Below are 25,189 nucleotides of genomic sequence, written 5' to 3'. Positions count from 1 at the left end.
AATATTTGTCCTGACAAACATTTATCTGCCCATCTACCAGATTACCAAATCCTCATTAATGTCCTCATCTTTTACTGCAGTTTTGCTGAGCCAAACACAGAAGGGATGGAGAATATTTCTGCATTGATGGATAATATTTCTCCTGCATGAAGTTACTGATACTTTGATCAGTCACTCAGCAAAACTCTGTACAGTAAGGTCCAGCTGCCAGACTTCCACCAGCCAGCAGAGGGCGTCAAAATCTGAAAAGTAAATCCCTGGAACCAGGAATAAATAAATCTCATTTCTTGTCTGTCCAAAGGGCACTCAAGAAAAATCCTGTTCAGAGTTGTCTCTGGGGCAAACTGGCAACTCTATTTCGCCAGCAAATTAGCAGGAAGAGGCAGGGAGGGTGTTAATGTGGATCCCTTCCCAATCTTCTTTGCCCAGTTTTGCTCTTCTTGTCTCTGTTCTGACCCAACTATTCAAGCCTGGTCCTGGCCACTGTTGCCACTGATCAGGCAATTTGGGCTGACGCAGGCAGACATGGTTTTGTTTAATCTGAGATGCTGCCCACACCCCTCTGTGTCGTTCCAAGGCTTCATGGGTCTCCTCCACTATTTGAGCTCTTTGTACTGTTGAAGAGGAATGGGGTAGAGCGGAGGGGAGCTTGGTTGATGGCAGAGAAACTGACACTTGATTCTGGTGAATCCCAGAAACTAAGCTCCTGAAACTGGCCCTTTTGCTCTCAAAGCAGGGAGGGCTTAGCTTCTGCTTAAAACTGCTGCAAAGGGAGAGAGAGGGAGAGAGGGAAGAGGGAGAGAGAGAGAGAGAGAGAGAGAGAGAGAGAGAGAGAGAGAGAGAGAGAGAGAGAGAGAGAGAGAGAGAGAGAGAGAGAGAGAGAAAGAGAGAGCATACTTTGGGCATGGGTCAAAGTAGCCATGAGAACACCAGGATCACAACAAAGGTGGTTCCATTGTTCTAAAAGTTTCTTCATTGACCTGAAGTATCAATCTACAGGATTAGAGATGGAAAAGGATATGTATAAAGCAGCACTTGGACACAGCAGCAAAAATGCTATGGCTTCCTCAGACCAATACTGGGTAAATTTAATGTTCTTTTTCTTTTTTTTTTGTAACATGATTTCACTAGGTTGTCCAACCGGCCTCACATTTGTGATCCTCCCTACCTCAGCCTCCTGAGTGCTAGGATTATGGAAATGCACCACTATGCCCAGCCCTCATTTAATGTCTTTATAGGTTACCTGAAAAATAAAACGCACTGTTAAAATAATGTTCACCTGGATGAGAATGAACCACAGGGAGTTCTTGAGATGGTGTGGTAAATGCACAATCAAGTTAGCCCGAAATTCTAAATGGGCAAGGGCAAAGATAAACCCTTTAAGGTTATGAGCCATTAAAATTTGTTTTTAAAAGGAAAATGGACATCATTTCATGCTCAGGAACAAAAGTTAACCCTAAGAAATAGCTGGTGTGCTGGGAACCAGTGGCTCACACCTGTAATCCTAGTGACTCGGGAGGCTGAGATCTGAGAATCATGGTTCAAAGCCAGCCTGGGCAGGAAAATCAATGAGACTCTTATCTCCAATAAACCACCAGAAAACTGGAAGTGGCACTGTGGCTCAAGTGGTAGAGCAGTTGCCTTGAGCTGAAAAGCTGAGGGACAGCGCCCAGGCCCAGAGTTCAAGCCCCATCACTGACAAAAAAAAGAAAAGAAAAGAAAGAAGGAAGGAAGGAAGGAAGGAAGGAAGGAAGGAAGGAAGGAAGGAAGGAAGGAAAGAAAAGAAAATAGCTGCTGTGGAATTGTTTTTAATTTTTCACTTAAAATTATTCTGAAACACCTACCAGCAAAGACAATGGAGATAAAAGAACCATTGTTCCCCAATCTTCATTGACTTCCAGAATGAATCTTAGTCAAGAGTGAGCTGGTCTAATGGGTTGATGATGGCGCTATCATCTTAGCACTAGAAGGGCAAGCCACTTGAACAGTTGAAGGATCTAAGAAGAAATCATCTCCCCACCCAGGGTGCCCCTTACAGACATCAGGTATTGCTCTCGGAGCTTCAAAGTGTGGAGTTATTCAATTCTTACAGTGAGACTAAGAAGCCAGGAGAGGAAAACTAGACACAGAATATAAGTTATTTGGTTTAAGGCCACATAAGATAGTAAAGGAAGGGCTGGGAAAGTGGCTTAGTGGTAGAGAGCATGTATGAAACTATAGGTTGATTCCTCAGTACCACATACACAGAAAAGGCCGGAAGTGAGGCTGTAGCTCAAGCGGTAGAGTGCTAGCCTTGAGCAAAAGAAGCTCAGGGACAGTGCCCAGGCCCTGAGTTCACGACTGGCAAAAAAGAAAAAAAGTTAATGAGGGAGCATAAATTGAAAGATGGGTCTTGCCTTAGCACCTAAATGTGTGTATGTATGTGTGTGTGTGTGTGTGTGTGTATGTGTGTACACCCTTGAACTCAGGGTCTGAGCACTGTCCCTAAGATATTTTTTGCTCAAGGCTAGGGCTCTACTACTTGAACCACTGCTCTACTTTCGGCTTTTTGGTGGTTACTTGGAGATAAGAGTCTCACAGAGTTTAGGCGCCAGCGAGCAGCCGGGAAGATGGCGGAACGCAGTCACAAGTCCGTGCTATTCGTGTGTCTGGGTAACATTTGCCGGTCACCCCATTGCAGAAGCAGTTTTCAGAAAACCTGTAGCTGACCAACATGTTTCAGATGATTGGAGGATGGACAGTGCGGCCACATCCACGTATGAAGTGGGAAATCCCCCTGACTATGGAGGGCAGAGCTGCATGAGGAGCTACATTCGCTTACATACTGTGTATGGATGAATGCAACCTGAGAGATCTGAGTAGAAAAAGTAACCAAGCCAAAAACTGCAAAGCTAACATCGAACTGCTTGGGAGCTATGATCCACACAAACAACTCATTACTGAAGAGCCCTATTATGGAAAGGACTCTGACTTCCAGCTGGTGTACCAGCAGAGTCTCCAGTGCTGCAGGGCCTTCCTAGAGAAGACCCACCAGGCCAGCACTGCCCATAGCCAAGCCAGCGACTCACCCCACTAACCCTGAGTGTAAGTATAGTGGTGTTCCTTAGCCCCAGCCCCTGTTGTTTCTGACTTACTGCTCACTTACTCTTTCTTCAGAATAATTGTAGGTGACAATTAGTTGTATTTACCCAAGAATAAAAAGGTTGGGTTTGAGGAAATTAGTTGAATAGTTGAACTTCTCACTTTGCTGATTACAAAACAGTGGAACAAGCAAATATAGGAGAACAAAATACAACTCAGTGAATTAATAATGACTGAGCTCCGGAAGACCTGGACAGTTTGGTCTACCTGGCATGTTGCCTGCCTAGCAATGTAGCGCCACTGTTCCCTGTATATCGTGCTGACCTGGGCTCGTGCAGAGTCACAATAGCTCTACTGATAGCAGCTCCTCTGCCTACCGGAGAAATGTTCTAGATCAGTTTACTCACAGTACACACTTACATGTTTAGGACAGAAGCAAGGCATGGGATACCTGTAAGTCCAGCACAGGGAAGCTGGGGCAGGAAGATCGTAAGTTCAAGCCATCCTGGGTGATAGCTTACCTCAGGATAACAACACAAAATAAGGAAGATTGGATTGGTGAAATAACTCTTTAGCCTCTTTACTACTTGTTGCTTTGTGTCTAGTTCATTTCATGGGAGTAAGAGTATTTGCTCCCATTTGAGCCACTTTGCCTCCTTTAAGAATTGAATTCTATATCGGAAGTACACTTGTACGCAGGTTACCTTCGGCCAGTAGGGAGTAGGTTTTCCATACACCTGCAACTCATCAAGGGTCCAAAAGCAATGACCAGATGTGAAAAGTTTTAAAACCTGCAGAGTCTCATTACGTTGGTGTGCTGTAAGGATATGTTAGTGATTACTCTTTCATCAGTACTTAGTCACGCTCAGGCCAACGGGTAACTTTGGTGCGCCAGCAATTAGCTCCCCTCACACCATCAGGATATTTCAGAAAAGATTGTCTTCAAAATAAACTGTGGAGTTACATAAGAAAAAAAAAAAAAAAGAGTCTCATGTTGCCTTCTGCAAAGAGACCCCAGGGCGCCCCCTGGTGGCCACTCACCATGAAGTCAGTGGCGGCACCTGAGTTAGCATGCCTGAGGTAGACAGGGTTCACGCTGAAGGTCTGTTGCAGCTTGTACTTGTCCTTCACCCTGTGGGTTTTCCAGATGGTATATTAGTGGCTCAGGTGTCTCAAGGAAGCAAAGTGGCCCCACCTGGACGTGGCTGCTGCACTCACCAGAGGCCGGTGCAGTCGAAGTGCACCATCATCCACTTGGATGGATTAAAGGTGAAGGAGTCTGCATACTCGATGCCCTTCAGGAAGTCCCGGAACTCGGGGCACAGGAAGGCTGTACCTGCATAAGCAGCATCGATGTGGAGCCACAGTCCCTCCCTGGCACCTGAGGAAGCAATGGTCACCTGCTTAAAGGCGTGGCCTGATGGGGACATGGCCATCAGGATGAGCTGGCCGAGCTGCAGGGGGAGGTGGGGAAGGGGGGACTCAATCTACCAAAACTTCACCCTGGTGTTTCTCCTCTTTTTCCTCTCCCTGGCCAACCTAAAATGTTCCTAGCCTCAAAACCCAACTGCCCACCGGTCCAGAAAGCAATGTGCATGCATCCAATATGACAGTTAGACAGATGTCTGTCTGTCTGCCCTATTGGGTTTGTCACTTGGGGATGAAGCAAGGGGGTTTGGGTTTCGTGTCTGCCTCTATCTCTCCAGTGGTTTCCCCCGTGCCCCCCCAACCCGCCCCCCACCTGCCCTTCTCTTCTTTTCTGAAACAGAACAGAAAACGATTTCCTTGTGCTTTATTCACCCTGTGCTTTAGATACTGCCCGCTGCTATATGTAAATGGCCACATCCAAGTTAAGACAAAACCTTCAAATGACAAAAATCTGAAATTCCTCTGCTATTGTTTGTTTTGTGCTGGTCCTGAGACATGAGCTCCAGGCCTGGGTCCTGTCTCTGAGCTTTTGTGCTCAAGGCTAGAGTTCTAGCACTTGAGCCACAGCTCCACTTCCCGCATTTTTTTTTTTTTCTGGTGGAGATAAGAATCTCACAGAATTTCCTGCCCAGGCTGGCTTCGAACCAAGATCCTCAGACCTCAGCCTCCTAAGTAACTAAGATTACAGGCATGAGCCACCAGCACCCAGCTAATTTGGATTTTTCATGTCCCACAAGGCTTATGGGTTAAAGGCATGATCACAGGGTGGTACTATTGGGAGGGACCCTTAAAGGGGTGGGGACTTGTGGGAGGTCTTTAGATCATGGCAGAAGGCATTGAAGAGGATGGAATGACCCTAATGTTCTCCTCTCTCCATGATAAAGGGAGTGGTTGTATTTCACCACAGGTTCCCTCCATGATATACTGCTTTTCTACAAGCTCCAAAGTAACAGTCCACTGAAACCTCCAAATTAAAAGCCAACATAAACCTTGACTCTTCACAAGCTCATGATCTCAGATATTACTTATAGTGATGGGAAGCTGACTGACACGGGCTTTCCCTATGGCCTTCTGGGAGACGATGCAGAACACAGTAGTTCTAGATCATGCTATACCACTGGTAAAAGTCCTGTGACCTGGGCTGCCCGGAAGAGGCCCTGGTAATCTTTGAGGATTCTTCCCACATCTCTGAATTGACTGAAAAGGTGAGGAAAAATAATCCCACTGAGCTGGTTTCAGGTTCTTGTATTAAGAAACATTTCAACATATATCTCTTGTCATTGTAGCCAGATACTTACAGATGGGGCCCAGTTCGGACAGGCAGTCAAATGCACAGACCCCGGTGGTCCCAAGTGTTGCACAAACCTGCAGGGAAATAAAGCAATGAGCATGGGAACACTGCCTCATGGAAACACTGGGACCAAAAGAAATGACTTTGCCACCAGTAGCTCACGCCTGTAGTCTAAGCTACTCAGGAGGCTAAGATCTGAGGATCATGGTTCGAACCCAGCCTAGGCAGGGAAGTCCATGAGACTCTTATCTCCAATTAACCACCAGAAAACCGGAAGTGACTCTGTGGCTCAAGTGGCAGAGCGCTTGCCTTGAGCTGAAGAGCTCAGGGACAGCGTCCAAGCCCAGAGTTCAAGGCCCATGACCAACAAAACAAAAAAAAATGACTTTGCCACAATCATTACCTATCAAATACATCGGTAAAACTTTATTTTACCATCTCCCATGATAATAAATACATTTTAGATCACAACCTAGTCCACACACACACACACACACACACACACACACACACACACACGTGTATATGTATGTATGTGTTTGAAATAAAAGTGTGGTTACATGAATGAACTTCAATTCTTTCTATTCCATTTCTTTTTAGTGCTGGATATAAACCACAAATTTTATTTCATAACATAGCAAGGAACAGCAACTAAGTTATAAAACAACCAATTTGCCAGTGGCTCCCACCTGTAATCCTAGCTACTCAAGAGGCTGAGGTCTGAGGATCAAGGTTCAAAGCCAGCCCGGGCAGGAAAGACCATGAGACTCTTATCTCCAATTAATCACCAGAAAGCCACAAGTGGAGCTGTGGCTCAAGTAGTACAGTGTCAGCCTTGAGTGCAAAAGCTAATGGATAGCTTTTTTTTTTTTTTTACCTTGTTGATGTTTTTGACCCTGAGTTCAAACCCCAGTACCAAGAGAAAGGAAAAAGAAAGGATGAAAGAAAGAACTCATAGCCGGGCACCAGTGACTCACACCTGTCATCCTAGCTGCTTAGGAGGGTGAGAGTGAAGGATCACAGTTCAAAGCCATCTGGGGCAAGAAAGTATATGAGACTCTTTTGTGTGTGTGTGTGTGTGTGTGTGGGTCATGGGGCTTGAACTCTGGGCTTGGGCACTATCCCTGTGCTCTTCAGCTCAAGGCGAGTGCTCTACCACTTGAACCACAGCGCCACTTCTGGTTTTCTAGTGGTTTATTGGAGATAAGAGTCTCACAGACTTTCCTGCCTGGGCTGGCTTTGAACCGCAATCCTCAGATCTCAGGCTTCTGAGTAGCTAGGATGACAGGTGGGAGCCACTGGCAAGTTGGCTGTTTTGTGACTTATAAGTTGCTATTCCTTGCTATGTTATGGCGCCCGGCATCTATGAACTCTTATCTCCAATTAACCAGTAGAAAACTGGAAGTAGAGTTGTGGCTTGAGTGGAAGGGGTTCAAGCCCATGACCAACCCCCCCCCAAAAAAAGGAAACTCATAAAACGTTATATTTAAGGATCTTTCCGTCTCTGTTTGCAGCATGGTACTTACCGGGGTTCTTCCAAAATCCCTTGCTCCCAGCCAGGTTCTATCATTGTCATTTCAGGGACATGGATTGACTTACAAAGACAGGCACCAAGCCGCGCCGTTTGTCTTCCTCCAGGGCTTTCTGCAGCACTTCCCCTCGGAGCGAGAAGTTGTCATCCACAGGCAGAAATTTCACCTTCACCAGGGAAATCAAACCAGCCTTCTCTACTGAGGAGTGAGCCTAAAAGGGAGCCATGCAAAGCTGTTAGCCAAGCATCATTCTGGACAGCCAAGACAGGACTGGCTTTACATTATCATCTCAGCTCCTGGGTAGCCTGGGTAAAAAAAAAAAAAAAACAGCCAGGGACTGGTGGCTCACACCTGTAATCCCAGCTACTCAGGAAGCTGAGATCTGAGGATTGCCATTCAAAACCAGTGCAGGCAGGAAAAGTCCATGAGACTCTAATCTCCAGTAAACCACCAGAAACTAGAAGTGGTGTTATGGCTCAAGTGGTAGACATCTATGAACTGACATGTGCCCAGGCCAAGAGTTCAAGCCCCACAAACAACAACAACAACAAAAATCTGTGAGACTCTATCTCAACAAAGAAACTGGGTACACACATCTGTAATCCCAGATGTGTAGATAACAGGATCATGGTCCAAAGCTGACCCCAGGCCAACAAAGCAAGAGCCAATCTGAAACATAACAGAAATAAAAAGGGCTGGAAACCCCAATGCCTAGCAAGCATGAGGTCCTGAGCTCAAAAACCTCAGTACCGTATTAAAAAACCAGCCAGGGAATGTGGTTTAGTGGTAGAGTGTTTGCCTAGCACCATGAAGCCATGGGTTCAATTCCTCAATACAACATAAGTGGAAAAGGCCAGAAGTGGCACTGTGGCTCAAGTGGTAGAGTGCTAACCATGAGCAAAAGAAGCTCAAGGACAGTGCCCAGGTCCTGAGTTCAAGCCCCAGGACTGGGAAAGAAAGAAAGAAAGAAAGAAAGAAAGAAAGAAAGAAAGAAAGAAAGAAAGAAAGAAAGAAAGAAAGAAAGAAAGAAAGAAAGGAAGGAAGGAAGGAAGGAAGGAAGGAAGGAAGGAAGGAAGGAAGGAAGGAAGGAAGGAAGAAAGGAAGGAAGGAAGGAAGGAAGGAGAAAGAAAGCAGTGGGGGATGGAGGGAGGGGGAGGAATGGAGGGAGGGAGGGAGGGAAGAAGGAAGGAAGGAAGGAAGAAAGAAAGAAAGAAAGAAAGAAAGAAAGAAAGAAAGAAAGAAAGAAAGAAAGAAAGAGAAGTCATCCAAAAATGAACTCACCCAGAAATAGTTGGAAAAATGAGAGGAAGGGAATCAAAAACTAGTATTTAAAAATTCGCTATCAGTGAGGGAAAGGTGACATTGTCCAAAAAGAAATGTACTCTTTACCTAACTTCATAACTGTAATCCCTCTGTACCTCACCTTTATCATAACAATTTTAAAAACTTTTTTTTTTGGTTCTGTTGTGGGCCTGAACTCTGGGCCTGGGCACTGTCCCTCAGCTCTTCAGCTCAAGGCTAGTGCTCTACCACGTGAGCCACAGAGCCACTTCCAGCTTTTTTCTTTTTGCTTATGTGGTGCTGAGGAATCGAACCCAGGGCCTCAGGCATGCAAGGCAAGCGCTCTACCACTGAGCCGTCTTCCCAGGCCTAAAAGACTTTTAATAAACTAAAATAAAAATTGGTTTGCTCTTTAGTTCCTAGAGTCCAACTTCCAGGCCCGAGCCACTCTGAACCCCTGTCCGATGTCAAAATACTCACCTGATCCGAGGCATAGGCAACAAGACGGGCATTCAGAGAAGACTCGTCAGCATCCGGCTCAGAAGATTTCATTTCTAGGATTTTGTTCTTCCTCGCTGCCAGCAAAGCGACCAAAGTAGACTCACTGACTGTGCTCTGTGGGATTACCAGGGATTACCAAATGGGATTACCAATGGTGGCCTTTCTATATCCTCCTCTAAATCCCCTGGCTTCCATAGTGTGTGTGTGTGTGTGTGTGTGTGTGTGTGTGTGTGTGTGTGTGTATGTGTGTGTGTGAGTGTGTGTGTGTGTGTGTGTGTGTGTGAAGGAAACACAGAAATTCTCTCCTAAAAGTTCCTCTTGAAAGGTGCTAGTGTGTATATATATATATATATATATATATATATATATATATATATATTTCTAGCTACTCAAGAGGAGGCTGAGACTTGATAATTGAGGTTCAAAGCCAGCTCAGGGAAGAAAAAAAATCTATGAGACTCTTATCTCTAATTAACCACCAAAAGGCCAGAAGTAGAATGAGGTTCAAGTGGTAGCATGCTATCTATGAGCAAAAAAAAAAAAAAAGAAAAAAAGCCAAGCAAAGGAGAGAGGCCCTGAGTTCAAATCCTAGTAGTGACACAAAGAAAGAGAGAAAGAAGTCGAAGGAGGAGTAGAGCAGAGGTCCAAGCTCTGACAATGGTAGGGATGGGATTGACCATCCCCACTGGGGACAGGGTTGGCTTTTCTTCCATTGCTTAGCCCTTGTATGAGATGGAAGTTTGTCACCAAAGACACCTGAAGGACGCCTCCCCCCTGGCTCCCAGGATGGTGGTGCAGGAAGTGATCTGGGAGTCCTAGCATCTTCGCCAGCCAGTCCATCACGTTCATCTCCAGCTCCGTGCAGGCAGGACTGGAAGCCTGGGACAGGGAAAGGAATGTCATCTGCACAGTCGCCATGGTACCAACCGGTCCCCACCTGCCTCAGAAGCACAGGGGTCCGTCCCCACCCTTGCCTGGCCAAGATGGTACCAGTGGGAACGTCCATGGAGAAGCGGTCAATGTCAGCCCAAAGCCCACCTTTATCCACCCCCTGCCAAAGAGGCCAGGAAGGAAAAGAATGTTGCCCTCAATGAAGTGGATTTTCCAGGGCTCTATGGCAAAACAACCCTACAGATGATTTGATTCTCAAGTCTGTAAAATACCCCGTTGAGCCAGGCACTGGTGGCTCACGCCTGTCATCCCAGCTACTCAGGAGGCTGACATCTGAGGATTGTGGTTCGAAGCCAGCCCGGGTAAGAAATTCTGTGAGCTATGTGGCTCAAGTGGTAGAGCTCCAGGCTTGAGTGTATGCGTGAAAAAGCTAAGGGACAGTGCCCTGGTCCTGAGTTCAAGCCCCAATATCAGCACTAAATAAAAACAAACATATACATGCCACCTGCGGAGCACCCTAAAGCTCAAGGGGCTGTTTTCACTATGAAAAGGAGTCTGGTGCTCTTTCCTGGAAAAAGATGGTTAACAGTCCACTCACTCTCCCCTACCCAGCCATGCATCTACCCTATGAAAAGTTCCCCTTTGAAATGCAAAGTAGTTCTGGGAGGTTTGGGGGCACAATTTAATGTCGGGTAGAGCTCAGGAATTGTCATGGGTAATCTTAGGACAGATCTTCACACACACACACACACACACACACACACTCACACTCACACACATACACACACACACAGTGGCAAGCCCACAGGGGAAGTTGTGGCCCAGAGTCCTCTGTATGTACAGTTAAGGTCACAAACTGTAGCAATAACTACATCTCAGACCAAATCTCATCTGTCTTTATAAACTCTGTGATCTCAGAGAGATAAGTTACTTATGCCTCAATTTCCTACAGAATCTACAGAATGGAGCCACTACTGGTGATTCTATAGGACTAAAGGATTAAATAAGATCACTTGTATTAAAGGGAACGCTTAAAGAATATTGCCTTTATTCATATTTTAAACATATTTTTTTTTACATTTTCTTTTTTTTTTGTTTTGTTTTGTTTTTTGGGTCCGGTTGTGGGGCCTGAACTCTGGACCTGGGCACTGTCCCTTAGCTCTTCAGCTCAAGGTGAGTGCTCTACTACTTGAGCCACAGTGCCACTTCCGGCTTTTTTTCTTTTTGCTTATGTGGTGCTGGGGAATCAAACCCAGGGCCTCATGCATGCAAGACAAACACTCTACCACTGAGCTACCTTCCCAGCCCCATTTTTTTACACTTTCAACTGACACTCATTTATATTTTGCTAGATTGGGCACCAGTGGCTCACACCTATAATCCTAGCTACTCAGGAGGCTGAGATCAGAGGATAGTGGTTCAAAGTCAGCCTGGGCAGGAAAATACCTGAGACTCTTAGGTAAGAGTATAATAGACTTTTCCAGAAAACCACACAGACATTCAGGTGCAAAGAACAAAGAAAAGGTTTATTGCTGGTAAAGGGACTGGCAAGATCTCTTCTCACAAAAGAGGAGTGAGAGGAAGTGCCAGCATTGTCTGAAGCGATCTATACAACCTACTGAGGCTAGGAGGGGCTAGAAGGGGCTTGGAGGCCGAGACCCTGGTATGGATGCCAGGACCAAGGGCTTCATTATGGCAGACTAGGGTATATGGCTGCTGCCCAAGTAGTAGATAAGGGGTCCTGCAGCTAAAGGTCACTCTAAGGGGCTCTTGCTACCTTAAGTGGAGGTAGCTGCCCCAAAGAAGTGCCACTTCAAGGAAAAAGAGGGGAGGATTGGAGGCTGATTATTTACTGCTTTTACTAAATGGGCCTAGTGTTGCCTAGGAAAGGAGCATGCTAAGCTGTGGAAAGGGGAAGGAACACGCTAAGCCAGAGGAAGGGAGTTTATTGGGCTTACGCTCTTATCTCTAATTGAGCTCCAGAAAGCCGGAAGTGGTTCTGTGGTTCAAAGTGGCAGAGCGCGTAGCCTTGAGCAAAAGAGCCCAGGCCCTGAGCTCTGGCCAAATGAATTAATTAAGGTAATTAAGTTAAAATAAAAATCTAGGGGCCTTGTTCCTTGTTTCCAGAGATCAGGACAAAATAATGACCGTCCCTAGGATGCCACTCCATGCTGTGCCCCCCCCCCCCCCCCCCGCCACTGCCAGCAGTTAGAGCTGTAGTAGATACTCACCCAGGTGAAGCCCAGGCAGTTGATGGCATCCGCCAGCATATCCCCCAGCAGGGATGGCCAAGAGGTAAGCGCTGGGTAGTAGGCATGCATGTGAGGACTCTGCCAATGAACCACCTGGGGGCAGAACATGCATACAATTGGCAACGGTGGCCAGGTGTTCAGGTTCCTCTACTCCTTGGTAAGGGGAAGCCACTCTAGAGATGGCCCAACACTTATTTTTTTTCTTTTTGCCAGTCCTGGGGCTTGAATGTACAGCCTGGGTGCTGTTCCTAAGCTTCTCTGGGCTCAAGGCTAGCACTCTACCCCTGGAGCCACAGCACCACTTTTTTGAATCTGTTTTGAATAGTTTATGAGAGAGAAGAGTCTCACAAGGATTGTTCTGCCACCGGCTGGCTTTAAATGAGATCCCTCAGATCTCAGCCTCCCGAGTAGCTAGGATGACAGGCATGAGCCACCCTCACCCGGCCCAACACTTTTCTTTTTGTTGGTCATGGGACTTGAACTCAGGGCCTGGATGCTGTCTCTGAGGTTTTTTTTTTGCTCAAGGCTAGCAGTCTACCACTTTGAGCTACACAGTGCCACTTCTGGTTTTCTGGTGACTCATTGGAGATAAGAGTCTTACAGATTTTCCTGCCTGGGCTGGCTTTGAACTGCAATCTTCAGATCTCAGCCTCCTGAGTAGATAGGATGGCAGGCATAAGCCAACAGTGCCTGGCGGCCCAACACTTTTAAGATAGATGAATGAGCGTGGTGTTGGTGGCTCACACCTGTCATCCTACCTGCTCAGGAGGCTGAGATCTGAGGATCATGGTTTGAAGCCAACCCAGACAGGAGAGTCCAAAGGATAGCAACTAGACCCTGAGTTCAAGCCCTAGTACCAGCGTGCATGCATGCACGCATGCATGCACACACACACACACATGCACACACACAAAGGAGTCTTTCTATTCTTAAGAGTAGGAGGCAGCAGGCTGGGGGAAAAAAAGAAGCCACCCAGTTTCCAGTGATCCACTGGCCAAAAATGAGAGCCCAAAGGGAACTAAGGTAAACAAAATGAAGCACTCAGCAGCATAACAGGAGCGATGATAGTGCTAAAAGGCCAGGGTAGGGGTTGTGATGATGCTGGGAAACCATAGGACAAACTGCTAGACAAACTCACAAAGCCCCTAAGAACAGGAGGTAGTTTGTGAGCAGCTGATTCTATTCTGAGTGGTGGACCTAGTGTCTACATTTTTTTTTTTTTTTTTTTTTTTTGCTGACAACCAGATATTTAGCTTCTGTATTCGACTTCTGTATGTTGCTTGGCTTACAAAACATAGCAGAGTTGGAAAGATTCCATTGGCATGGCACCCCCTTTCCCCATTTGGGGGTATAAAAAGCCCCTGCTTGTTGCAATCTGGGGTCCCCAGATTGCATGGGCCATTTGGAAATGTGTGGCTTGGGAATCTGGGGATCTTTGTGCACAAGAGCATATGTAAGTGAACAGGTTCAAGATAGAAACTCAGCATGCTGTAACAAAAAAGAAAAAAATGGAGAAGGTAAGGTTTAAAACTTCAAAACTGCTATAACATTTGGACATTACCAAAAATTGTAGAGAATTGCTGCATTGTTTTAAAGAAAATTTTTGGTTAAAAAAGGTTTTTTTTAAGGATTTTTAATTTAAAAACTAGAAAATCTGGTATTTTTATGAATAAGGCTGTTTATACTGTAATTAAGTAATCTGGCTTAATAAAAAGGCATTGGAAACTTGAAACTTATTTCCTTCTACTGCTAAAATTTGGGGCTAACGTGTTAATAATTTGGTTATAAAGGTTTGTTCATCACTGTTAAAGACATTGCCCATTCTGCCTATTTGGAACTGCTTTGGATTTTATCTCAGTTAGAGATCAAGAGGTAAGAACAGGAAAAAAAAAAACCACAAAAACCCTGTGCATCTATTTTCAGGGATAAGGAGTGATCTGGCAAAAGGTGCAGCTCAGCCAGCCCACACATGGTGGTACAGGCCCTGTGGGGAATCCACGCACAATGGTAAAGGGTAAGCTCACACAAAGACAGTTCATCTAACCCTGGAAAGTCAGACAGGGATATACCCATTTTGTAGGATGGGTAAATGGAGGCCTATCTTCATCCTGTCTCTTTTCTCTTTGCAGATGGACACTGAAAACCTGATGATAGAAATGTAAATGATGTAATTGGTATTTTTAACAATGCCCCTTGGGATGGATTAAAATTAAAAAGCTTAAAGGAGGGTTAAAGATTTAAAAAAGTTTATCTGGGGCTGGGAAGATGGTAGAGTGGTAGAGTGGTAGAGTACTTGCTTTGCATGCATAAGGCCCTGGGTTCGATTCCTCAGCACCACATAAAGCAGAAAAGGCCAGAAGTGGCGCTGTGGCTCAAGTGGTAGAGCACAAGCCTTGAGCTGAAGAGCTGAGGGACAGTGCCCAGGCCCAGAGTTCAGGCCCAAGACCGACAAAAAAAAAAAAAAAAAAGTTTATTTGTATAATGTGATTTGATTCTAATGCTATTTTGCAATGGAATATATTCTTTCCTGAAAAAGGCATAAAGGTGTTAACTCTGGATTTTTGGTACAGTGCTAGTGCCTGTAATTTTTGCATTAAAAATTGTCATTTGAGTTTAAAGGTTAAGAGTTAAACTCAGACTGCAAAAAATGGCTACTTTAAAACAAGTGGCCAAGAGGAAATGGGCTGTACTTAGTGCCCCATGTTTCAAAGTTTTGGTTGTGTTGTTTTTTTTTTAATACAAATAAAAGTAGAAGCTAAAATGTAAAGTGTTAAAGCAAAAGTTAGTAAAAGTTTTGTTTTTTTTTTTTTAAATCAGGAATGAGTTTCTGGATATAAAATTTAAAGTAGAAAAATTAGGGCTACCAAAATGATTGTTTAATTGCTATCCCAGTTTTCTTTGCAGTTTTTCTTTTTTTTTGTAATAATTGCAGAAAGGCCCACAGAAAAGAATGGGAAATTCTTAAAATTTGTCAGATGTAGCTTTGGCTCTTAATAAGTTCCATGTAAGACCATGCTTAAAAGACTACCTCCAGTGACTAACTTTGTTGCTTTTTTTTTTTTTTTTTTTTTTTTGGTCCGGTCGTGGGGCCTGAACTCTGGGCCTGAGCGCTGTCCCTCAGCTCTTCAGCTCAAGGCTAGCACTCTACCACTTGAGTCACAGCGCCACTTCCGGCTTTTTTCTTTTTGCTTATGTGGGGCTGAGGAATCAAACCCAGGGCCTCATGCATGCAAGGCAAGCGCTCTACCACTGAGTCACCTTCCCAGCCCCTCTTTGTTGCTTTTAATTGGAGTAAAGTGGCCTTTTGTAAGACTCACTGATCTGAAAACTGTGGTTCAAAGCCAGCCCAGGCAGAGAAAGGTCCCTGTGAGACTGTCCTCTCTAATTGGCCAGCAGAGTGCTGGAAAAGCAGGCAGAGTTGCTTTGATGCTACAAGTAGCAAAGTGCTAGCCTTGAGTTGGAGAGCCAAGGGACAGTGCACAGGCCCTGAGTTCAAGTCCAGTGACTGATCAACGGAAATGCTAAGAGGGCATTTATCCCAATGTGGAGGAGACATTCCTGAGAAAAAAGTGATTGAGCGTCCAGAGACAGTTAAAGCCACTGCTTGGATGGCAGAAGTGGTGTCAGATCCAAGAATCACTTGTGTGTTGGCCCTTCAAAAATCTATCAGAACCTCAGAGCAGGGAGGTGATAGGAAGATAGCTTGTAAGCATGCCTTTCTAATGCCCATGTTTGTCTACTTCATAATTGGGCAGGAACTTGCCATTCATCTGTGATAGTGGGTAATAAAAAGGCTAAAGTTGGGGCTGGGAAGGTGGCTCAGTAGTAGAGTGCTTGCCTTGCATGCATGAGGCCCTGGGTTCGATTCCTCAGCACCACATAAGCAAAAAGAAAAAAGCCAGAAGTGGTGCTGTGGCTCAAGTGGTAGAGCGCTAGCCTTGAGCTGAAGAGCTGAGGGACAGTGCCCAGGCCAAGTTCAGACTCCAGGACTGGACCCAAAAAAAATAAAAATAAAAATAAATAAAAAGCTAAAGTTATCAAATGGGGGAAGAGTTTAAAATCCCAACCCCCCTGTATCCTGCTCAAAGCCCTAATTGGCAGTGAATTTTAGACTGGCATCATCCACATAAATTCATTTGTTCAGGAAAGGAAAAGTTCTGTGGACCTGCGATTGTGTCCCTATTTAAATCTGTTTTAAGGCCTACACTGGTAACTTGGGCATTGTTAGGGTCACTAGAGATTAAGTTCCTCAGCCAGCCAGAAAAATGTTTTTGCAAACCAGAATGCTAAGCAAGCTATACTGTTGTAGGCCAAGAAAATGTCTGTGCAGTTAAATGTTGTATATAATTTCCAGTTTGGAGTAAAATCTGCTTGTAATGACATTTGATTCTTGCGATCTCTAAAATTATAGGTTCCTAGCTAGACAGGGTCATCACCCCTGAGTCAGCTTGAAGAAGTTACAGAAGATGGATCTTTGCTCATTAACCCCCTTTAAGATCAAGGGACCAGAGTCTTTTTTTTTTTAATGAAGCAGGATAAATTTTTTTTTAAGGCATGGAAAAGAGTGGCAACAAGTATACAAGTATAAAGACCTTGCCTGTGAGAGATGGCTACAGGTCAAGCCTTCTATGTCTACCTAAACATCCTAGTCTTATTTTAAAATATCTGGTTAATTGTTACCCTGGTAAATTGCCCAGGCCACTGCCTAGAACTGTCTTTAAAACCAGTGGGACCTGGGGGCTGGGAAGGTGGCTCAGTGGTAGAGCGCTTGCCTTACATGCCTGAGGCCCTGGGTTCGATTCCTCAGCACCACATAAGCAAAAAGAAAAAAGCCGGAAGTGGTGCTGTGGCTCAAGAGGTAGAGCGCTAGCCTTGAGCTGAAGAACTGAGGGACAGCGCTCAGGCCCAGAGTTCAGGCCCCACGACTGGATGCAAAAAAAAAAAAAAAAAAAAAAAAAAACCAGTGGGACCTCAGCCTGCCAAGCCTATATAATGTATTCTTACCAGTCTCTGTAGAAATTTGCAGCCCAGTACAAAGTGTGACAATCTGTTGAAGTCGTTGAGAGACTCTGATGCTGCTGCTATAGTCTACCCTTTTGGGTAAAGTCCAATGACAAACTGACAGTCATCTGAAGGGAAATCTACATTGTTATCCTAAACACCTCCACCATAGTGAAAGTGGACAGGACTCCTGCCTGGCTCCATCACCCATGACTGTTTCTGCTTCCTGGTGGAAGGTTGCTTTGGATCTGCTAAAACTAAGATTTGTGTGGGACATTCTCTCTACTCCCACAGCTGGACAGGTTCGAGGCTGCATGTCAAATGCTACCTACCAAACCAACCTTCTTACTTCTCTGAGTTAACTGGACCCCTGGCTCTATGGATTAAAGGTAAAAAATGGACCTAGTCTCCCTCACATCATGGAGGAACCAGAGCCACAAGACACAGGATATTGAGAGCAGGGACACCCCCAGTTGGCCTTGGTCACTTTGAGGCATGGACTAAACAAATAATGTCCTCAAGATAGTCATGGCCTTGGTTGGCTCCAGTATGGTAATAATCTGCTTCCTTCTGATGGGTTTAGGAGTAGCGGCCCCAGCAGACTGGCCCCTGTCTCAAGGATGTGAGTGAACTTGACATATCGTATCCTTTCTATCTCCTACCTTTTCTTGTGTTTCCTACAAGGCATCTTCCTACAATGGCTGTAAGTTCCTTGCTATTCTCTTTAAACGGTTGTGTTAAGTTTTGGTTAGTATTGCCTTCTTTTTTGGTCAGCCATGGGGCTTGAACTCTGAGCCTGGGAGCTGTCCCTCAGCTCTTCAGTTCAAGGCAAGCGCTCTACCACTTGAGCCACAGCGCCACTTCCAGTTTTCTGGTGGTTAATTGGAGATAAGTGTCTCAAGGTCTTTCCTGCCCAGGCTGGCTTTGAACCATGATCCTCAGATCTCAGCCTCCTGAGTAGCTAGGATTACAGTTGTGATCCACCAGTGCCCAGCTTGCCTATTCTTACCATGTGGTTATATTTGCTTTTTGACGGCACTTGTTAGTAATAAGACCCAGCCTTGCAGGATCTAACAAACTGCTCTGTTTCTGTAACCTGCTGGGTGGAATCACAGTTAATCACTTTGAGGTGGTTGTAAAGATAACCAATGGGTTGGACAAATGTGTTGCTTCTGATTGTAATGCTCGTAGGAAAGGGAGGCACTCTTTATGTAATACTGAGTATGCTTCCCCAGGTGTTCCTTTACAGTAAAAACTTGAGGGATTGCTGCCCAGACAATAGAGAATAATGCAAGACTTAATATCCCTCCTGGTGACTGCAGAAATAGTGGGATCTGCTGTCATTAAAGCATCTGTGCTTTCATGAGGAATAAGCATTTAAAAATAAAAGTGAACAGGCAGGTGAATCTGGACCTCAGGCATACAGCAGTCTTAAACACCAGGTAGACGCACTGGCAAAAGTAGTATTACAAAACAGAATGGGGCTAGACCTTGTATTCATAAAGTAGGGAGAGCTCTATATGGCCCTAAATGAGAAATACTATCTCTATACAAACCATTCTGAAATGTTTTATAAAAGTTTAGCCCTAGTCAGGAGTAACTTTTAAAAAAAAAAGTGGAAATAGGCACTTCCAAACAGTAAAGGTGGGTGTCAATAGTATTTCTCATGGTCCCCCTGTGTATGACCCTGGTTTCAGTCATCACAGGCCCACTAGTGCTTCTACGGCTTGCCTTTACTGTTGGGCCCTGAATCCTTAATGCTTTTGTAAGTTACATAAAAGGGAAACTAGAGACTGTAAAACTACAGACCCAAGACAGTCAGGATATATCCACCGGCTTCAGGAGGAGAAAAGGGAGGAAGGGTCCATGATTCGACTCTGTACTTGAAAACATAGGGGAATGAACTAAGGTATCATGAGGCACGTAGCAGCATTAAGAAGAGCCATGATAGTGCTAAAAAGCCAGGGCAGGGGTGGCGATGATACTGGGAAGCCATGGCAAGAAACTGCCAGCCAAACTCACCAAAAAAAAAAAACCCTAAAAAGAAGAACTTAGAACAGGAGGTAGTTTGTGGGCAGCTGATTCTATGCTGAGTGGTATGCCTGGCACCTATTTATTTAATTATTTTTGCTGAGAACCAGCTATTTAGTTTCTGTATTCTGCTTCTGTATATCACTTGGCTCGCAAAACAGAAGAGTTGGAAAGATTCCATTTGTGTGACACCCCCTTTCCCCCCACCCCGCCCATACTGGGATATTAAAAACCCCAGTTGGTTGCTATCTGGGGCTGCTTCTGAGTTCCCAATACCTAGGAGTAGTCCCAGCGGGTTATAATTGGCTATTGACAAATTTCCTTTTACTAATAAATTTCCTTATCCTCAAGGTTCGTTTTTTTGAGTGGGTGGTCTGTATCCTAGGATCTTTGTAGCACATTACAAAAGGGCCAACTGCAATTAGGCCAAGCCTGGGAGCTGACATGGAGATCGGCCACTTCATTTCCAGTATTTTAGAAACCTCAGAGAAGGGGCTTCACCCTATCAAGAGACAAGGATCTGTTCTTACCAGATAAAGCAGATGAGATAAACCAGCTGGGCCTTTATCAAAACAGACAGACCTTTCGGTCTAGAAATGAGCCTTCTTGGCCAGCATCCTCCCTAGCTCCCCCCTTCATCCCCCCTCACCCCACAACCTCTACCCCACCCCAGCAACTGAGCAACTGCTAGGATTCCCTTCATCAACTGAATCAGCTCCTTTCTGCCTCTCCTGACCGTTGCTGCCCAGTGTCCCTCCAGATTACAGTTAGCACTGTCAGTAGATTACACTTGATGACATTTTCAAAAAGATGCTTGTGAAAGAGGCCCCATGTTCAAGGAGAAATGAATATTTGGTTTTTGTCCACTTGTGCCCTCATTTTTTCTGTCTTTCTCTCTTTTTTTTCTGCCCTCATTTTGACATTTCTCTCATCCCTGCCTCTAGGCATCGTTCTGCTACATCTTAAGTCTAAAGTTGTGGAAGTAGGAGATGAGGAACGCCTCTCATCAGCCTTAGGAAGACACACGAGTCAGGTGTGCAGCAGGGAGAGTTGGGGGAACAGCGTACGGATGCAGGGTGGTGCTGGAGCTCAATTTGGGGGTGCTCCGTCACTCCCCCACAGAGTTAACAGAAGTTGGGGAGTAAAAAACCAAGCATTTGGGGACAATACTGGCCTCCTCCAAAATCCTGTACTAATTGTATGACTTTTGAGCAAGACAATTAAGTTCGCTGGGCCTCTGTTTCCTCATCTGTCAAACAAAGATCACGATGAGACACGAATGAGTATCGTTTAATTCCTATGCTGTGCAGTCGGAAGGAAACTGGGGTGCTGTTCCTCACCCATGGTGGCCCAGGAAGTCAGCCCAGCCCAGCATGGAAGATTCCAGCTGGAATCTCAGTGTCAGCCAGCTTCCACTGGTCCTTGGCCACGCCAACCACAGTTCAGGTTGCATCCCCCGCCCTCCCCCATCACCACGATTCCCATCAGCTCCAGCAAAATCCTTTCTTGTCCTTGAAATGCAACTCAGACACCAGACTACTCAGGAAAGAAGGACGCAGGTTTTCCTCCCAGAGAAAGGAGGGGCTGGGGGAATCCTCCTAACATGACTCCGTGTGCCTGGAGCGGGGAATGTGTGTATGCTCTACCTCCGTCTACCCCTCTCCAACACTGAGGAGGAGACTCTCTGGTTCTGCTTATCTCCAGCCTCCTTTCTCCAGCCTCCTTTCTCCAGCCTCACTCCACACTTGTCCTTTCCTCTCAAAACCCTATCTCCAGTCTTTGCCCAACTCCATTAGATGCCCACAGGTCTGTGGGTTACAGCCTTTGCTCCCCTGGCTTCCCACCCAACACTTCAGTCTAGCTGAAGCATTGTCAGGCTACCTCTGACCTCAGAAACTTACTTCCAGCCAAAGTTCTGCTCCTCCACCTACCCTGAGTTGGGGTTAGATATGGGGTGGGGGGGCGCGAATAAAGATGTGTTACTGAACTCAGGCTGAACTCAAAGACAGGCCTTGCTTCAGTAATACCACCCAACCCTGTGTACCCCTAAATCTAGAATCACCCCCTCAGCGATTGTATCTCACTCCAGGCATGATGATTCGTTCAATGTCCCCGAAGATACTGTCCCAGCTGTCAGGGTCCTCTGGAGCTCTGTCCGGCAGCTGAGTTCGCAGGTAGCCAGGCTGTACATCCGGGGTCACTCGCCTCTCTCGCACGCTGCTGAGGTACTGGCAGATGTAATCCACCATCTCCCTTCCTAGAAGACAGCAGAAACATCAGGGTCGTGTCTGCCGATTAGGCCTGGCCCACTCATGCCTGTCCATCTTGAGTCAGCCTCAAGAGACTTAGTGAAGACAGAGATGCACTTTCCTGGCTAGGAGGAGATCAGATCCCCCAGCACAACCTTGTCTCTTGTTGGCAGAATTTTTAAAAGATGGGGAAAGAAGAATGAAGGGGGCAAATGAAGGATAGAGAGAACGTGTGGGAGGAAGCAAGCACATGAACAAGAAAGGAAATGTCCAAAGAACAGAACTCGAATACCGAATTCTAATACCTAATTCTTCGCAGACCAAATTCTTCTTCCCATATGAACGGTCCTGCCTTTCCTCAGAAACAGAACAGCTATTAACTCACTACTTTTTGGTTCAACAGAAATTCAGTACCTCTTTTTATCCAAAAGTTGTTACACACACACATACACACACACACACACACAGAGTTGCTTTCCCTCTCTGTGTTTATGTATGCATGTGTTTCTGTCAATATCTGTAGCCTTAGTGTTTCCCCACACTCCCTGAAAAACAAAAACAAAAAAGCCTCACAGGTGCATACAATAAATCCACTTTTTTTTTTGTCAGTCCTGGGACTTGAACTCTGGGCCTGGGCACTGTCCCTCAGCTCTTCAGCTCAAACCAGCTCTACCAGTTGAGCCACAGCACTACTTGCAGTTTTCTGGTGGTTAACTGGAGATAAGTGTCTCAAGGACTTTCCTGCCTGGGCTGGCTTTGAACTATGGTCCTCAGATCTCAGGCTCCTGTGTAGCTAGGATTACAGGTGTGAGCCACCAGCACCCGGCAGTAAATCCACTTTTGCAACCCAGAACTCATTGTTGACTATGAGTTTTTGTAGGAACATGATTCATGCAATAGTTGGCAATGTGGGGGTTTGTTAACACATACAGATTGGCTCTGGAGAATAAAACTGATGGAAAAGCTAATTTATCTTCTGAGAAGTAAAAGCATTCCAGTTACCAGGTGAAAACACAAAGATGGCTTTTTCAAGGATTCTATTTTGAGAACACGAGGTCTGGAGTTCAAGGTATTTTTTTACTGTGAGCAGATCACGTTGACAGTATTCGAATGTCCCAGAGTTCTGTTCTACTCCTCACTGCAACATAGGAATTACTCTGCTGCCACCTTTTTCATGTGTAAGAGAAGTGGTCAGCAGTTGAGAATCAGGCAGTTGGACTTCATCTTAAAAGTGATCCCAAAATAATTTGCTTGAAGGAATGACATTTTCAAAGATCTTGGATGTGGGACTTTGGAGTTGTCAACAGTATTTCTACAACAGTGATCAAAGAAGCCCGAATATAAGATTTGTGGAAGGGGCACTAGGGATTGAACTCTGGACCTGGTGCTTTTGCCACTTGAGTTCTGGCTTTTGGTTAGTCAGTTGGACAGAGCAATCCTTAGATCTCAGCCTCCTGAGCAGTGCTGTGTGGCTTGAATTGTTTCTTTCAAAAAGGGCTATCCTAGATTTTGAGAGAAATCTTGGATTTCACTTTGATGGGCAATGAAGGAATCACAACACGTGAAAATTATTAAGTAAAAACTTATTGATTTCAAACATAAAAAGAAAAGAAGAGCTGGGGGCTTGGTTCAAGTGGTAGAGCTCTAGCCAAGGTCCTGAGTTCAAACCCCAGTAAAAACAGCTAACAAAGAAGGAATCTGATTTCTTCCCTCTGTATCTGCCCCTGCCAAAATCGTATGGACACCACCAACTTCAAACAAAACTAGATTGCTGGGAGCCAGAGACACTCAGCATTCTTTTCTTTCTGCTCTCCTCTAATCGCCTCTCCCCCGCCCCCCAGATTGGGGCAGTGGGATTCCATGTGACATCTGGAATCTCTGGGCTTACCTTCCCTTTGTCTAAAGAAGGATTGATTGAATTTGTGATGTACTCAAAGAAACCTGCTCTCTGTTACGTGTGCCTTAGGAAAGCGACAGAATAAGGGAATGCACAGCGATCTATGAAAACTGGTAACATTTAAAGAGGTTTGGGGTTTTTTTTTGGGGGGGGGCGAGTTGGGTTTTAACAGTGAGAACATCTTACAGCAAAGGAAATTTAGGCAATTTGACCTAGTAGTGGAGATGAAGATATAAAAAATGGTCAAGACTGAACGCTAAATGAAAGAGCATCCATCACCAGCTTTTTACCTAGAGAAATAAATGTTAAGACAGAGACTTCTGCACTTTTTTTTTCTATTTCAAAGGATGCATGAATGATCCTTAAAAAAAATTTTCTCTCCATTTACTGGGTCAGGAATGTCAAACCCTTTCTTTACCTTGTGGGAAAATAAGAGAGAAAAAGGAATACAGGGACTTGTGGCTCCCTGTGAAAGTGGGGGAGATAACAGGTTGTGAAACTAACTCTCAAAGGGCAATGTGAACCCCCCAACCAAAAGGAAGCCCCAGTCTCTCACCTCTCTTCCTGTAGTCCTCTGGCTCCATCATCTCCTTTGGTTTCAGGCTCCTTCTCACAGACAGATGGACACACGGAAGATGGAAAGGCAAGAAAGTACAGCTTCTGCTCAGCTGCTCTGGGCACTCCCTGGAAAACATGGTAGGCCCCCTTATTTAACAGTTACTCCCCCTCCTTTCCTCTATTTTAGCTCCACCCTGCAATGTCCCTCCCCCTAAACTTCAGTCTAATTCTTCTTTCCTTATTGGGAACAGCAGTGAAATTTGGTCAAGAGACCCAGGAGTGAATTCAATTGAGCAGTTTATCAAATCAAACCTGCACAGAGCCTCCTGCAGGTAAATGCAGGAAGAGAGCCTTTCAAGTTCTTCAAGTTCTCTGGATTGAAACAAAGAGAGGAAGAAAGGAAAAAGAGAAGGATGGAAAGAAAAGTGAATAGTGGTTGTGACAGTGGAAACAAGAAGGAACGTGAGACCAGGGAAAAGAAGAGGTCTTCATAATATTCTGCTCCTTCCATAAAAGCACTGAAACTAAGAAGGCAAATTTAAGATTAAATGTGGGTGTCATGTAGCTAGATGTGTGTCATTCCCTAGGCTCCTCTGTATGTTTGGAAATTTTCATTAAAGCAAAACAAAACTAAGTATTTTTTTCTTTTAAAAAAAGATAATAAATACAATTAATACTGTTTCAGTGTGTGATAGACAAGGACCCTATGATACAGCGTAGGAAGTGTGCAATTGCTCTGACAGAACAAGGATTTGCTCTTCCTTCCTTCCCTTCCTCCCTCCCTCCCTTCCTCTCTCCCTTCCTTCCTCTCTTCTTCCCTCTTTCCTTTCTTCCTCCTCCCCTTCTTTCCCTACCTCCTTCCTTCCTCCTCACCCCTCCTTTTTTGTTTATACAGTTTCACTCAAGTGTGGGTTTCTGGTTTGTCTTAGGTTTTTTGGTGCTAGTCCAAGGGTACCTGGGTACTGTCCCTAAATTTTTTTGCTCAAGACTAGCATTCTACTACTTGAGCCACAGCTCTACTTCTGGCTTTTTTTGGTGATTAACTGGAGATAAGAGCCTCATAGACCTCTCAGTCAGTCTGGGCTGGCTTTGAACAGTGATCACCAGATCTCAGCTTCCAGAATAGCTAGGATTACAGGTATGAATGACAGGTAGAGCCTGGGGTTGGTCTCAAACTTGTGATTCTGCTGTCTGAT

The 25,189-nt window shown here is 45.2% G+C and overlaps 1 protein-coding gene and 1 pseudogene across 1 annotated transcript in view; one reads left to right on the top strand and one right to left on the bottom strand.

The window, feature by feature from the left end:
- Positions 1-24,043, bottom strand: part of LOC138804108 (histidine decarboxylase) — a 29,312-nt gene extending 5,269 nt beyond the window's left edge. Inside the window, exons 1-9 of the mRNA XM_069988366.1 lie at positions 23,992-24,043; positions 21,374-21,546; positions 12,237-12,350; positions 9,871-9,993; positions 9,094-9,228; positions 7,400-7,543; positions 5,808-5,874; positions 4,300-4,462; positions 4,123-4,213 (exon numbers count right to left, since the gene is read on the bottom strand). Of these exons, the coding sequence (XP_069844467.1) occupies positions 4,123-4,213; positions 4,300-4,462; positions 5,808-5,874; positions 7,400-7,543; positions 9,094-9,228; positions 9,871-9,993; positions 12,237-12,350; positions 21,374-21,546; positions 23,992-24,022 (1,041 nt within the window). The 5' untranslated portion in view covers positions 24,023-24,043. The remainder of the gene's footprint in view (positions 1-4,122; positions 4,214-4,299; positions 4,463-5,807; positions 5,875-7,399; positions 7,544-9,093; positions 9,229-9,870; positions 9,994-12,236; positions 12,351-21,373; positions 21,547-23,991) is intronic.
- LOC138804110 (low molecular weight phosphotyrosine protein phosphatase pseudogene) lies at positions 2,610-3,076 on the top strand (annotated as a pseudogene).
- Positions 24,044-25,189: the final 1,146 nt, after the last annotated feature.

The sequence above is a fragment of the Dipodomys merriami genome, unplaced genomic scaffold (assembly GCF_024711535.1).
Source record: "Dipodomys merriami isolate MVZ:Mamm:240054 unplaced genomic scaffold, mDipMer1.0.p SCAF_357, whole genome shotgun sequence".
Taxonomy (NCBI): domain Eukaryota; kingdom Metazoa; phylum Chordata; class Mammalia; order Rodentia; family Heteromyidae; genus Dipodomys; species Dipodomys merriami.
Note: the sequence above shows the minus strand (reverse complement) of the source record. Positions and strands in the feature narration are given on the sequence as shown.